Source organism: Callorhinchus milii, unplaced genomic scaffold (assembly GCF_018977255.1).
Source record: "Callorhinchus milii isolate IMCB2004 unplaced genomic scaffold, IMCB_Cmil_1.0 Scaffold6, whole genome shotgun sequence".
In the NCBI taxonomy this organism is placed as follows: Eukaryota; Metazoa; Chordata; class Chondrichthyes; order Chimaeriformes; family Callorhinchidae; genus Callorhinchus; species Callorhinchus milii.
In genome coordinates, this window is record NW_024704747.1 from 20881614 (window position 1) to 20897664 (window position 16051).

At 35.1% G+C, this 16051-nt stretch overlaps 1 protein-coding gene across 8 annotated transcripts in view; it reads right to left on the minus strand.

The window, feature by feature from the left end:
* ikzf2 (IKAROS family zinc finger 2) overlaps positions 1-16051 on the minus strand; it is a 51590-nt gene that overhangs the window by 17158 nt on the left and 18381 nt on the right. For 5 of the 8 annotated variants that reach the window (XR_488369.2, XM_007900139.2, XM_007900142.2 and 2 more), the window contains exons 2-4: positions 14989-15046; positions 14512-14610; positions 2616-2876 (exon numbers count right to left, since the gene is read on the minus strand). Coding sequence is in view for 7 of the 8 variants with exons in the window: in XM_007900139.2 (XP_007898330.2) it covers positions 2616-2876; positions 14512-14610; positions 14989-15031 (403 nt within the window). In the remaining variant the exon portion in view is untranslated. Of the gene's footprint in view, positions 1-2615; positions 2877-14511; positions 14611-14988; positions 15047-15967; positions 16033-16051 lie in introns of those variants that run through there. The other 3 variants (XM_007900144.2, XM_007900143.2, XM_007900141.2) reach the window with 2 other exon arrangements.

The window sequence follows — 16051 nt, forward strand, 5'->3', positions numbered from 1 at the left end:
TCAGTAAATTTCCCAAATTCCTGATAATATAGCAAAACCATCGAGAATCTCACCTCTTTGAGTGGTGTCATTTTCTTTGATATGAACAGTTTAAAATATTGTTTCTTATTTTTTTCTATAATTATTTTCTTTATTGTTCCTTCTATAAATACTGTTCTTACTTATTTTCTCTATTAACATCACCTAAACAGAGAAAAAAAACTGAAAAGTCAGAAACTTAAAAAAAGTCCTGCTTTGAGGTTCATGCACACTAGGAACACCTGCAAACAATACATTTCCCTCAAAGAGCATGTCAGACAAACCACAAAAATGCTCATGTTAGATAGAAACCTTTTGCTTATCGCTGATCCTCAACACAAAAAATACACATGTACAAGTTTTGAAAGAAAGTATTTCTGTGTAATAACCTTTACCCCAATTGGTGTGTAGGGAAACAATTAAACAAAAATGCTGGGCCCAATTTTGGGTTGAACATATACCAATTCAAAGGGCTTTGAGTTTTTTGTATCCCTCCAATTACAGCACCATGTGTGGCCCATGAAGCTGCATAAAAGAAATCCATCAGTCACACTAAAGTATCCTTTAGGAGGTGTACAATATTAGCCTCTAAATTTCCCCCACAGTTTTGGAAAGCTTCCTGGCTTTATTTTACATTAAATGTACCGTACATTTAATACGGTACTTGCACTCTCCATCAGCAGCAGAGCTTCGATCAGCAACTCAGTGGGTATGGGCATCAAATATGTTTCCTTAGTACTTTAGCAATGCACTTTGGTACTTATAAATGGTTGACAACTAGAAAACTCAGAATCTGGCACGCTTTGCATGCTGTATACACAGTTGGTTAAATAAAGTGTATCTAACAGATGAAACATTCTTCCAACCATTAATTATAGCAACCTTGAAGATGTGAGCTCATAATAAGAAAATTTAATTATAAGAAGTTTGTCAAAGTCACTAAAGAAAGTGCAATATAACCCATAAATGTTTCTAATTTACGCTAATTGATCTTGAATGAAAAAAGTAATTGATATCTACAATATACATTCAAATCTAATTACACCTCCTTTTGAAAAACGAAAATGTTATCGTTGTCCTATTAACCTCAAGTTTCACATATTGCACCAGGACTGGAAGATTTAAAAGGATTATTATTTGTCTTGTTGAGGGCAAACAATGAATAAACAGATATTAATGTGAAAGCTCTTATGAAAATATAAAAGGAATTCATACAACAGAGTTGGTGTGGGTTAAGGTTTTGGAATCAAGCAACAGTAAAGCTACAGGGCACATTATTAATAGCAAGTGGTCACTATTTTACTCATCTTTAAACCATTTCTAAATGATTTGCAGATGAGCCCGATGCTACAATGTTAAGGCATTTCCCCCTCAAATAAGTGATCAGACTTCAAATTAGACTTCCTTAGAAGAAAAGTTGATTCTGACATGCCAACTAAGGGAGAAAATTTGGTGGCATTGAAGGGAGATGACTATGGGCTGGAGAAGAAAGGGGAGAAAGTAAGGGAAACATTACAAAGTTTTAAAAAAATTAAACGTTTATTATTATAAAATAATGTTTCCCTTTGTATAGGATGTAGTTGTAATTTAAAATTTATATATTTTGGTAAGGCATAGATATGTTATTCTAAGCAGTGTAAATACATTTTTATCATGGTCAATTACAGTAATATATCACAGAAGTAACAATAGTGATGAAATTGTGATGACCATAAAGCTGTAATAAGTAATTTAATGCTTGCAATATATCATTTCTGATGTAGGAAGGCTAAATTGTATTGTACGTGTGTGGCTGCTCCAATGTATGCTTCACTACAATAATATTTTATATATAGTACGAAATAAATAAAGGCAACATTTCTTCCTCAGATCAATAGCCATTATGAGCAGCATGAACTTTAACACTTTAGCCACAGTATTTTTTCTTTGAAGTGGACTATTGCTATTATTAGACACAAAGTTTATCTAAGATGTTATTTCAGTTTGAAACATACTTTTGTAAAATATAAATAATATGATGTTACTGAGTAAATTGTTGAATACAGTACACAAACCCCTCCCTAACCCTTAAAACTGTTAAATTAAAACAATAGATATTCCTTATAAAGATGTGAGCCACCCATGAAATATTAAAATACATTTTCAAACAATCTAAATGTGCTAGAACGACAATGAACTGAATAATGCAGTCTTTAACGATTGATCCTAAACACCTTTTTATATTTTACTAATAGACGTTTTCCACTTTTTAAAAACAACATGCGAGGTAGACGTTCTGGATTTTACGATGACTTTCAGATAAGAACTAATACTACAGTGATTTCAGGTCAGCAAAATACAGTTTGGCTAGTGATACTTAATCCCATCATCAGCAGTTTGCTTTGACTTGATTGAGTCAGTGTGCAAGCAGCAGCCATTCAACTTCAAAATGTATTTACTTGCAATTTGTATAATTTACAAGACCACACTGGGGTTTTTTTTAAGCTTAGATATTGGAAAAAAGTATCTAAGGCTAAAAGTGGACCACAACTTTGGTTCTTTTCGAGGTACACATTTCTTATCTAGTGTACGATCAACTTCTTCTTTTAGCTGCTTACCAGTGTGGCTCCGTTTATGTACCATTAGAACATTGGGCCCAATGCAAACCATCCCACAGATGTCACACTTCAGTTTACCATTCGGAAGTCGTATCCCTCCATCAGCTTGTATGTCCTGCCCCTGGTTGGTTTCAGTTATTCCATTGCTTTCGACTGCAGATTCCTCCATAGCGCTTATTTCTTTTCTTCTGATCCCCACTTCCTGGTTATGTACTCTTCCGTCATCTTCATCACTGTGCATCTCTATCTTGATGGGGTTTGCTGGAAGTAAAAAAAAATATGCAGTATTTTTTAAAAAATGGTGACTGAACTGCAAACTGCTCAAAGCCCATGAGAAAGCCACCTTCTGCTTTTCTTACCCAGTACTTCCCCCTGTCCATCCAGTGTCCTCACTGAAGCATATCCAATTCATAAATCCATAGTACTGGAAATAGGCTAACCAAAAACTAAAGACTTTTAATGGATTTTACACACATACACACATTACTGACGTTAGGAAACTGGCAATATATACAGGCACAAAAGCTAAACTGTGTATTGTATGCGTTTTTAACCACTAGGTAGTTATCTATTATTTCTGGTGTGTCACTTAGACAGTGCTAGCCATTTGTTTTTGTAGATTTTGCGGTGTGCAGTTTCCTGCACCCACCGTCTGGGACAGAACTTGGTGCATGTCTCAGCGGAATGCGATTTCTGGAGTAATGTTCTAAAAACTTGCAACAGCGCACGCAGCCAGCCCATTTCCCCCTTATACATTGATAAAGATCTTTGGCTCATCCCACTAAAAAAAACACAGCACTTGTTTTTTCATTACTTTATCTTTAAAAAATTTCTCATTTGATTTTGAAAATGCATTCTTGTAAAAAAAATTAAGATTACCTTTTGTGAACAATAATGATTTTATTATGCTAAAATCCTCATTTTTAGCTTTTTGTTCATTATATATGTGGAGTTCTGTAGCTCAGTGGTTAGAGCACTCGCCTCACAAGCTAGAGACATGGGTTCGATTCTTAGCAGGGCGAAACCTTGGGCAAGTTTCCTTACACCACATGCCTGATAATAATCCCTCAAGAAAAAACACAATAATAATTTGGTCACTCAATCCACGACTGTTTGTGGGACACTGCTGTGAGCAATTGGCTGCTGCGTTTTGCCCACAAATATACAGTCAATTCACTTTACAGTGTATTCTGTGAAGTGCTTTGAGACCTCTAGAAGACGTGAAAAGCGCTATATCAAATGCAAGGATTATTATTATTATTATATGATGCAATCTATACTATGTGAAATGTAATGTCCATTGTAAGCAACAACAACAACAACTTGCACTTATATAGTGCCCTCCACGCAGGGTTGCATCTCAGAGTGCTGAGTTAGTAGTTAGTCAGATAGTTAGCTCAGCCTGGTGTTGGACGGTATATTTATATTCATTTGCTGAACAAAAATACATTCTCTCTAGAATTAAAGGTTGGTGATACAGTTACTGTTTTTAAAAAAATTTTAAGCGCATATAAATCTTCCTTATTTTCTTAATTCTTCTCCCTGTTCAGGCCTCAGAAGAATATTCAACTCTTGTGGTAGAGAGGGAGGGTAAGTGTGTGGGCAGGTGAATTGTTTATGCCTCTGGCAATTACTCTTCAGCCAGCTGCAAGGAGTCACAGTTCACAATCCAGTGATGATTGTCTCCAATTTCCCGTCTCCCCTGTGGGTAGGCAGCAAGCCTCTGCTGGGCTCAAACCCCCAGGAGCAAGTCTGAGATCAAGATTGCATTGGAGTGGAGGAGAAATCAAACTGGTATCACTTCACTCATTGATACACTCATTGCTGTTCCAATGCACAAGGAGTGATGTGCCACTATCATTATAAGGTTACATCTGAAGTCATCCATAGTACAATGAGGCAATTTAACAGCAGGCAGTACGCCTATCTTTGAAACTCCAAACATCACAAATTAAATTCCAAAGTCACTCATCTGCTGATTGTTTCCTTAACAATGAATTTTACGTTTGCATTAATATGGAATAAATGTAAATATAAAAGGGAATAAACAAGCACAATAGTCTGTTACATGGACTCATACATGGACTCAAGTAAGGCCTCTGATTCCAATGTCATCGCTTCTACTATCCTTCAACATCTATGCCTCCAAACTTGGCCCTAGCCTTTGCCATTTCCTGAGCCTCTGAAACTTCCAGTTGATCTTTCCCTCTTGGAAATCTGGCTTTGCTTACCCTATAGGTAAGAAAGACAATCCTTCAAACTAGTCTTCAAACTACTGCATGTTGCCTTGACAGCTGTACTTGCTTTAAAAAAAGTCATTGTAAAGATTTACTAATTTTAGCAATGTTAACATGGTCTTCCACCAAATTTCCTCTAAAATGGCTCTATATGTGTTGATGGTTCATCCTGTTTATAAACTTTGAGCTTCCCCAGGGCAGTTCTCTCTCTGACTTTGTTCGTTCTTCAAATCAATAACCTCCTTCAATCTTCATCTAATTTTATCCAATATTTTACTAATGAATCCTGACTGTTTTCATCAACCTCCTTCACTTCACAATGCACACTACCTTGCCTTCTGTCACAATGCAATGGCTGAGTTATGGAAAATTGATATCTTTCAAGTCCTTTGATGGAGCATTAATTATTCTGTTTCTTTCAATTCCTCAAAGTCAGAGTTTCTTCTTGTCTCACATGTCTTACCGAAAGCTGCCACCTGCTACCATTCATGGTTTTGAAGGTCACAAAAGAGATTCAAATGAAGAAAGTCCCTTTGGCCCATTTGATCTCATCTTTCTTTGCACATCACCATTCTGGCCTCACTATCTCCTCTCACAGAACAGAGTTAGAATATTCACATCCTCCGAATTCACACTGTCTCCTCTGAAATATATTCCTTTCTAGAACCTCAACAGTGCGGAACCCTTTATCTCCCTCAATCTTCAAAAAAATAATAATAATAAATTGGTCACTTCAATACATGTGGGACACTGCTGGGCACAATTCGTTTCTGTGTTTTGCCCACAAAATATACAGTCAATTCAGTTTACACTATATTCTATGAAATGCTTTGAGACATGTTGAAGACGTGATAAGGCCCTATATCAAATGCAAGGATTATTATTATTATATTATTCCTTCAAACAAAACTCAGACTTGTAAGGCTTAAGCTTGGCATCACCTAGCCACTTTGTATTAACTTATGTTATTTCTCGGTTACTCTTTCCAATCATGGTGTATTGCACTGGGAGCCGAAGCTATTCATTCACATTCCGAATAAAAAAAAATTCAATCTATTGAAAAGTGCACATTCATTATAGTTTATTTTTACACTGCTGCAACAAAATCTTGGAATGCTTTTAAAACCATTAACAAAATGTACACTCAATCACAGCATCATACCAGAAAAGATATAATTAACTTTTTCACTTATCTCGCCACTAAAATGTGCTGATCAGAGATACTTTCTGACAGTTGAATGAAACTAATTTTTGGAATACTGAATACCAACAAGTTTAGGCTAGCTCTCAATTTTTTTTCAACTGGACTGCAATTCAAGAACTGACATTTCATGAATGCCACAGAAAATAAGTTCTGGTACATATTAGGCTGAATTAGGATGGAAAGAATCAAATGATTAATTAAATTAAGAACACGGATACAAAGATCTATTTTAAAAAAGAGATGAGATGAATAGCCGTATTATTTCCAGTCTTAAATATCAGTCTTAAAATCTAATAGAGTTTTTTTACTCTTCCAGAATATCACTCTTAAGGGACTTTGTAACCAAATTACTTTTTCTTTCAAGTAGTCAAATGTGAAAGTGCAAGGGTCAATTTAATAGACAGTGAATAATGTTTCAGTCAATTATCAATTTGACAAATCCAAAAAAAATGATTGTCATGAAGTGCAAAGCAAATGCGTTGCATCTCTATGCCAACACAGATGACATTTTGAATGCACTACAGTGAAATATGCAACATAACTTTATCATCATTCTCCCACAAAATATACAGTTAATTCACTTCACAGTATATTCTCGAAGACATGATAAGGCACTAAATCAAATGCAAGGATTAGTATTATTATTATGCTGTTATTCTTCAGTATCATCTCCCGCGATAAAAGTAGTGGATATGCCAGTAAAAAGGATGTTAATCAGGCCCATGACCCTTCACACAGAGTTTTTAATCTCTGCCATGCCGCAATGGAGAAGTGCTAATCAGAGACTAGCTTCTTTCCCAAAACAAAGTGGGAAAAATCAGATGAAGAGTGAGTTCAGACCACTTTTTTTCACCTCTCAGAAGAATTTTGGCAGAGCCCTGAGAGTAGGTTGTCAACCTCTTTCACAATAAAATTCAATGTAAGTGGGATTAAAAAGTAATGAAAGTGTGGGGAAAAGAATTACAACAATTTCATTTATACAACAACAACAAGATTACATTTATATAGTACCTTCCACATTGGAAGGATGTCTCAAGGACTGAAATCAAAGGAATCAGAGGAAAAGAAGAATTAGAGGAAAAGAAGACTTTAGCCAAAGATGGTCCATGATAAGGAGAAACCAAATAAAGAGAATAAAAGAAGGAAGCACTCTTAACGGCAAGGAGTGGGGGATCTTGTCTGAGTAGCTAAATAAAAAGTTGGGGCTTTATTGTTGCATTACAGTAACATTTCTGGACAAGTCATCACACAATAGCATTAACTAAAGTTTAGACTTCACAATATATAATCATTCTCAAAAAAAATTAAACTCCTGGTTTTGAGCTGCATATCAGAAATATTCAATGGATTATAACAATTAAATACTTCAAAGGCTTAGCCTAGCCTTTTCAAAATTGTTCTCAGATAACAATAGTGAGGGGGAAGGGGGAAGACAAATCCATGCCAGGCCAATCCATTCAAAGCAATCTTTCTTTGCAATCAAATTTTGTTGAAAATAATAAGTAAAGATTGATAACAAAGTAAACAAATAATAATAACAATTCCTCCATTTTATGTTGGACCTTTCACAGTTGGAGAAACAGCTCAAGCGTTTCACAGAATATACTGTAGTGTGCAGTAACTGTGTATTTGAGGGCGAATTTTGCAGATATGTCTCAAAACATTAAGTGAATGACCTGGAGGAATGATGGCCAGGACATTGGGGAAACTCCCTTCTCTTTTAGAATAGTGCCATGCAATCTTTAACGTCCAACTGAACAGTACACGGTGACATGTGTATTGTGCATAGAAATGCACAAGACATTAATTGAATGACACGGCTTTATCTTTACATTAGGAAAATAAAACCATTTTCACTAATTAAGTCTGTATTTTAGTAATACTGGTTATTGAGAGTTGTCTCTACAAAGCACAAATATTTCCCATTGTCTCATAAAAATAAACAAATTGAATACAAATGGTTTTGTTACAAAATCATATGTCCTTTGATTATGTTCTCTTAAAATGGCAAACTGAATTTGTTTAAAGCAATAAATGTATCTTTCAATTGTCATCACATGTTCTGGTGTAGTGTAAATGAAGCTAAATTAACTCTTCTTCTAAAATTGCTAGCCCTTCTGCTTACTGCAATACTAGATGCTTATTAGTAAGTGCATGGATGGAGAGTAGACAGAAGCCTAAGGCTATCTACCAACTCTTAACATTCTGTCTTCAAACTGCAAAGAACTACAGGAGTTTACTTGTACTGTAGATAATTGAGCTTAGCTACTATATTCCTGTTTCCATGCAGCATAGTTTAAGTGACCTTGACTAGCTCTGAACAAATCTTCTGCTAGTGGACACAAGTCCAAAAATCAAAATTATTTCACAAAGTTCACACATAAAAAATGTAAAATGTTTTCTGTCTGTAATTTTAAAGCACAAAATTATTGTTTTAAATGAACCTGAGGGCTTGTTACTGAACTTGTTATATTTCAAGTATAGCCTTCTTGGTTTGGTGAGTCCAATGGAGAATATGTTGACATCCATAGAGCTGAAAACAACTTCAACATGATTTTCATGAAAAAGAAATGTCTCAAAGCATTTCATAACATGCAATTAATTAGAAACAAAGTGATTGAGAGCAATGTCCTATAAACATTTCTCTGGAGATGAGATGATTGAGAGGGGACTTGATAGAGGTGTTTAAAATGATGAACGGATTCAATAACATGGACATAAATAGGTTGTTTCCACTTATTGGGGAGTACAAAACAAGCGGGCGTAAACATAAGAAAGCCAGTTGCTGATCTAAGAGAGTTTATAAGGAACGTCTTCGTACAGAGCGTGGTGAGAATGTGGAACTCACTGGCAGAAGCTGTGGTTGAAAAAGAAAGCATCAATGTATTGTATTTAAGAAACCTGATAAAAACATGAGGGAGAAGGGAGAAAAGGGGTATGGGAGGGGTATATCGAGGGTAGATTAGGAGGACTCTGTAAGTCAATGTAAACAAAAATAAGATGAGCAGGCAACTAATTTCAATTTGAGATGAATTTGGGATGAGACAGGAATATAAGTCAGGACATCTGGGAGAAAAACTCCACAAAACTCCACAATTCTTTGAAATAGCAGCAGAGTGCGACCTGAATTAAACTGAAGCATGATCCATAAACCAAAACAAAAATTCATGGGCCACAGGTTAAATCCAATTTAAGCAGGCGAGAATATCTTGTGAAAAAGAAAAAATGGTGGGATCACCAAAATGTAGCCATACGACCAACTATTGTGTTTAAAATGTTGATTTCCCCCTCCTTTCCTAAGACGTTAATTCATACTCAGGTAAAACTTCAAGGGTACAAAACACTCGTGTCCCAAGTGGTCATTCTTCATGTTTGCACCCGGTCAGTACCAGTAGGCAATGCAGCCAGCGGAGGCAACAGAGCTGAGTTTAATCCTATCCTGATTCAATAGCCCCATATACACGCTTACACACATATACTTTCCAACACTTAACAATGGAACAGGAACTCTGGCTGTTTTTCTTCTCTCTAGCCAAGGGCATTGCAATTAACTGTAGCATCCTTACTGCCACTGTGGTTGAAAACAGCTAACTCAGCACAGATGTTTCTTTTCTGTATAGCAAGCACACTTTCAAATTTAGCGGTGGATTTACCAAATGAACAATGGTGAAAGATTAATTTTCAGTCTTTAACAATGTTTTGCACTACCATGTTTCAATGCTTGACTGTACTTTGATAAGTGTGGCATTATTTTCAACAATTATATTTAACAATCACTTGGGAAATATGAATCGGTTAACTTCATTCAAAGAATTTCCCCGATATGATTACTAATTTCTTTAAATTAGTGGTAAAACATAGCAAGCTGATCTTCTCCACGGCTAGAAGTACATAGATATATTCAAGCAGATCCAATCAATCATTCAAAGTAGTAACAAACAGGCAATCAATCTTCTGAACATGCAGAAGTATAATTTGAAAAAAAACTAAGATATAGTGCCTGAAATTAAAGGCTGTTTTTATGGGTAATGTTATTCTACAGTACAAACAAACTAACCAACAAGTAACCAACTCAGTTCTCAGTGCAATTACCACAAACAAAGAAGACCTGGAAGTCCCATGTCTGCATGCAAACAGGATTGATTCATAATTAATACAATATTATGCTGTTCATTTAAAAATAATACTTGCAATTGATACAGCGTCCTATCATGTCATCAAAATGTTTCAAGATGCTTCAGTGTAGTGTAGTGATTGTGTATTTGTAGGCAAACATGCAGCCAGTTTTGTGCACAGCAATGTCCCACAAACAGCCAAAAGTAAAAAAACAATTTTTATTTGGGAGATTGTTGACCAGAACACTGTGAGAAATTCCCTTCTCTTTTTGACAGGATTGGATCTTTAGTCATTGGATTTTAATGTCCACCTGAACATGCAAATAGAACCTCAGTTTAACGTCAGTTTATTCCGATGGATGGCACCTCCAACAGTGCAGCGTCCCCCCACCCCACCCCCAAGCACTGTGGTAGTGTCAGCCTAGACTGTGAAGATCTGGCATGGTGCTTGAACCCACAAACTTCCAACTCCAAGGTGAAATATCTACCAATTGAGCCAGACATAAAGCCCTTTTGACTTTGTGACAGTCATTACACTGGCAGAGTAAAAATGGACCATTTGACAAAAACATATTCCTCTCTGACTATCATACTAAGTTTCCTGTTTTGCATGGATTTCAAATTTGGCTTGACATGCACTTTATTAAACACGTTTCTCATCTAAGTGAAGAAAGTGAGAATTATCCTGTATATTTAAATTTCTGACTTCCATATATCCACAAACTTTGACAAGTCAGTATAGAGTTTGCATGTATATCTGACTTAACTCCTCGGAATCATTTTAATCCAATAAAATGATTAATAAAATGATTAAGATTTTAAATCATTTACTGGTTCATAATGTGTAAAGAATTATTTGGCAATGTGACATTAGACTAGTAGCATTCCTAACCAATCTAGGATAGTTGTACTTGTTTTTCTGTATAACAATAGAATAAGGCAGTTATGACTAGAGAAGCGCTCTGAGACACTATCCTACCTGAAGGGCACTATAAATGCAAGTTGTTGTAGTTGTTGTTGTTGAGATGCACTGCACAATTGAACTGATACAATAGTAATTACTTTTCTGTGTCTCTGAAAATCTTGTAATAGTTGTGAATAGCTCTTTATTGTGCAAATAATCTATTGAGATTTTACCACGTGGTAGTGTTACTTTTTGTTCCATTGATATTCATCAGTTTTGAAGGTTCGGCTAAAATATTAATTTCTGGCTTTATCAACAAAAATATTGAAAATGAAAGTAAATTTAAGACAATATTTAGAGTAAGCTGAAGTATCCGATTTCATGCTCAAATCCAATCCAAACATTATCTCGAACAGTATATTTGCCAACATATGAATTTTATTTATAAAATCAGTTTCACTTATACTTGTGTAAATCCAATAAGTTGGCGCTCTTGAAATATACGTCAATGAAGAATAATGAAAATTATGAAACAATTTGAGTACATCCTGATAACTTGCAGCAAGCATTCAAGCTTTTCTTGTTCCAAATTTTTCTGAGCTCTACTAAAATCAAGATATCCATCTGTACAGTGGACTATACGTCAGCATAATTTGTAATACACTGTATATATTTGTGTGTTTTATCTTCTCCTTTTTTGGATGTCTCCATATAAATAATTAAATGTAATACTTAACATCAATGAATTGATGTGCTTGTATGATTCACTGCTTCCCTTCTTCTATCTACCATTTGTACGTATTTAATGCAGTACCACACTATTGTACAACATACATTGATTCATATTTTAAGTAGACTAATGAATCATTTACAGATATAAGCAATTGATTGAGGAGCAACAAGTAAAGTATGATTTGACCTTGATAAATTAAATCAGATTTTTTGAAAAACTCATATTGATTTTAGTCAATTAAAAATGCTAGTACTGTATCTTAAGAAAGTTAATAAAAGGTTGCTTTTGAACAAAGTTCTAATACATTAACACGTTACAAAACTATGTTTTTAACCAAACCTAAATATCAAATAGGCAAACTTCAAACTCCCATGCTATTTCATCTAATTTTATGTTTTTTATACAGGAAATATTTCCTTCCCCATTTTGGAACAAAATCACCATGCATACTTTACTGAATAGAATGGCAATCAAAAGGTTAAACAACACTGTTTTGACAAAAGCTCCAAGGCTCAGACAAACCCACTTTATTCCACCTCAATCCTGCAGAAAACTTGTTGCCAATCCTGTCTGCACCATCCAAACTCTCCCAATAATGTTTGGCCTAAAGCCAAAGGTGTCAGTTTACCCACAAGATAAAAAAGGATAATTTTGTAAAGGCAGATTCTTCCCTCCTCTCAACAGGCATGGTCTGTACAACACTGAACTGCAAGCCCCTGCTGTGCCCAAGCCATTGCATAAGCAGGAATCATGATCTCACAATAAGAAATAATATACAATACTATGACATTTTAGAGGAAAAACTGTACATTTAATTGAAGATTCATTCTCCATTGTTACCTATAAATATGGTATCAGGAGATCCAATAGGGTTTACAGTAAAGTACATTAAAGTAATAAGCAAAGCCATGGGAAAATTGTGCTGAGGAAACTGCTGGAAAACCAGCTCAAAACTAGTTTTCTCACTGCAAAATGCCAATGAAGATTCATCCTGCAAAACAGGGAAAGCAAGGATCACCACATTCTTTAAATATTTCATCCCAAAAAGCTTTGTTTGTGTACAATATGATTAACAGCAGAGGCATCTCCATTTACTCAGTGAACCCCACCTGTGACTGAACATTACTATTGAAAGATCATTATCATGCAATTTTCAAGGCAGTGTTTTGTTTTTTTATAAATTTCAAACAGTAGCATGAAACTTTCCTAAGAAATAACATTTCTGCATCAGTTTGAACTTTTATTTTGTCTATTTTGAAACGTTTATTAACATTTCTCTACAAATGTAAGATACAATGTACTTTTCAGCCTTAAAGTTGGCTGTCTAAACAGGTGATGCTTTGCATGGCCACGTGCCTTCAAAAATTTGTTCCAGGAAATTATAGACTAATCTGGACACGAACATAATTGTACTAGTCCTTTTAGCAATGTTAAAATCTACCTCTTCTCACCAAATAGAAAATTCCTTATTAATCTTATATTTTACCTCCAAGTGGTAAACATCTATTTGTCTATCAAACTTTATGTAAGCATTAGCCACTCCCTCAAGAAAATCATTAAAATCATACAAAGATAAATATTTTTTCCAAATCAAGTTCCATTTTAACATGAATTAAAAAAAAGCCTTTTTCACATCTTCCTTTTAAATAATTCTCTAAGTGCCTTTCCTGTTTCAGGAACATTCTCAAAATGCAAGTTTTTTCTGCAAATAGTAACTTGACCCAAAGTAAGTAACTTAATAAATGGCTTTTGAGTTTAGCTTTATATTCTGCATTGATCAATGATCTTTCAAAATACTATAAGTCTATGAGCACCATAATGTACATATGCATCAACAACTGCTTCTACATTAAAATTAACGTAACTTACCCAAGTTCAGGCAAAAATAAAGTTCCAGCAGTATTATCAATCTATGAACTACAGGCAACAGGTGCCCATCTTCCTTTGGTAGATTAATGTAACAGTCCACTCTGCTGACAACCAATTTTCACACCAGTTGATAACATTCTTAACCACAGAATACTTCCTAAATACCCAAAACTACTTTCTGAACCCAATGTTCTGAACAATTGGTACAAACCACACCCAAAACAAAAGACTGCAAATCAAAAACAGTTCTGAAAAATGATATTTTTGACACGTAAGACTGCACTGTATCCCTTTGTAAATGAAATAGTGTGGCAGTTGAGATAGAAGAAAATATAATTATACAAGTATCGAGTACTTTAATATGCAGCAAACCAATAGTTTAATTCTTTACTGAAATTGTAGTTTCAGTAAAGAATTAAACTCATAGTTTGCTATCTTTCCTGTTACAGGAACATTCTCAAAAAGGTTTTTCTGCAAATAGAAAATGACATGTTTAACTTAAATTTATAATTTTAATCTTAATCGGTTATTAAATCCTTGAATATGTCTATCACCTCCATATGAAACCTTATAAGAATATAAACCATCCCCAAATAAAGCCAAAGAAATCCTACCTGGTAAAGATAAAAATAAATTTCCAAATGCATCCTTTTCATAATTTAGACCAGAAATTAGGTTCATGGTTACAAGTTCAATAAAAGCCGGTCTGTACTGAGGTTTCTGTTCGGAGTTAACTGCTTAATTTTGTGCTGTGACAAGAGAACCAGCAGTTTGAAAGAATTGTACTTGTAAAGTAGAAACTTGTTACAAAAGACTAAAAGATAAGACACTTACTGCTTGTCACGTGACTCAGTGAGGTGTATTGGCCATTCGGTGTACTTGTGGTGGAACCCACCACCTTTTGCTCCATCTTGGGAGCGGAGTCATCAGTACCTGCATTGCAATGAAAAGGTCAATCATCACGAATTAGTGATAAACCATATCTCTTGTTTCCAATAAATGTTTTTCATGCACAATGTGAGCAATTCCATATTCAGAGGGGCGGATTTAAACAAAATTTAAAGTTACTTTACCTGTACAAAAATGCTAGTAATGAGTGAATTTATTGTCCCTTCTTTAAAAGAATAGTTAATCAGAAAAAGTTCACTTCCTTTTTCTGGCTGTTGGAAATTTAAAGAATTAAAACTTTTTTTAAAAGCACTCTAAATGAGATATGTATGTACCATTTTATCTCCACAATTATCTACAAGAAATTTTACAACTAGAATTCTCAAATAGTTCAAGAATAAGGGTTCTTTAAAAAAAACTCACCATCACCAGTAGTAATAGGGCCATCCGAAGGCTCTGTTTCCATAGTCAAAGTGCGGTGCTGTTAGAAAAATAAGAAAATGTCATGCCGGATGTCTTATTCATCATTACAAAGCGTTAATGGTAATTAAAAGACACCTGTGATAGTGGCACTCTTGTAACTTCATGCCACACAAGCTTCTTGGTGTGGTTGTCACAGTAGCACAGTAGTTACCGAATGACTGCAAATTACACAATGCACCAAAGTGTTCTTTTAACACAATTTTAAGAAACCTAGTATGTTATGATTATCAAAATGATATTGCAGTTAAGTACCAATAATCAGACACTGGTTCTGGAAAAGCATGTAGCTGCATTATCCTTTTTCCTGGGTTTGTTTCTATAGTGGACAGTCCTGGACATGACACAGTCTGTCTTCTGTCCTTTACAAAGATGCATGCAGTGACAGCTGGCTGAGATCAGCACAGAAGCTACCCATTAGTTGTTAAATAAGATCATAGAATATTGCCACCATGTCCCTTTGCCTAATAAGTCAAGCTGATGACCAATCACTGGTGCCAAGTTGTCATTCATTTACTCAATCCCTACTTTACTTCTTTTAATACATTCGACATATTTGTACTCATGAGCATCCTACAGTATATACACACATACAGAAATAAAGGTCATTATTGATGCCCAATAATTCTTAATCCTTGAAATATCTGTTCATATTTGTTTCTCCAGCAAAATAGACTAATTTCAAGAACAGCGCAGTACCAGCAGAAAACTGCAACGATTATCGGAATAATGTAGTCGTATCGATCTCAAATGTTTTTTAGCCAAGACAGGAACTTAACGTTGTTTACTGGAACAGGGCTATTTCCCCACTTGACTCCAGCTACTTCCCTGAAGAGGGGATTCCATGTTCCTCTTTTCTGTTAACTGTTACGATAGCTGAGAGTGCTATTCGGTTCACAAATAACTCAGGAACGATACTTACGGCGGTCAACAAAAATCTACAACCCAACCATTCGGTAGATTGACAGAGCTGAGAGAGATACACACACACACACACACACACACA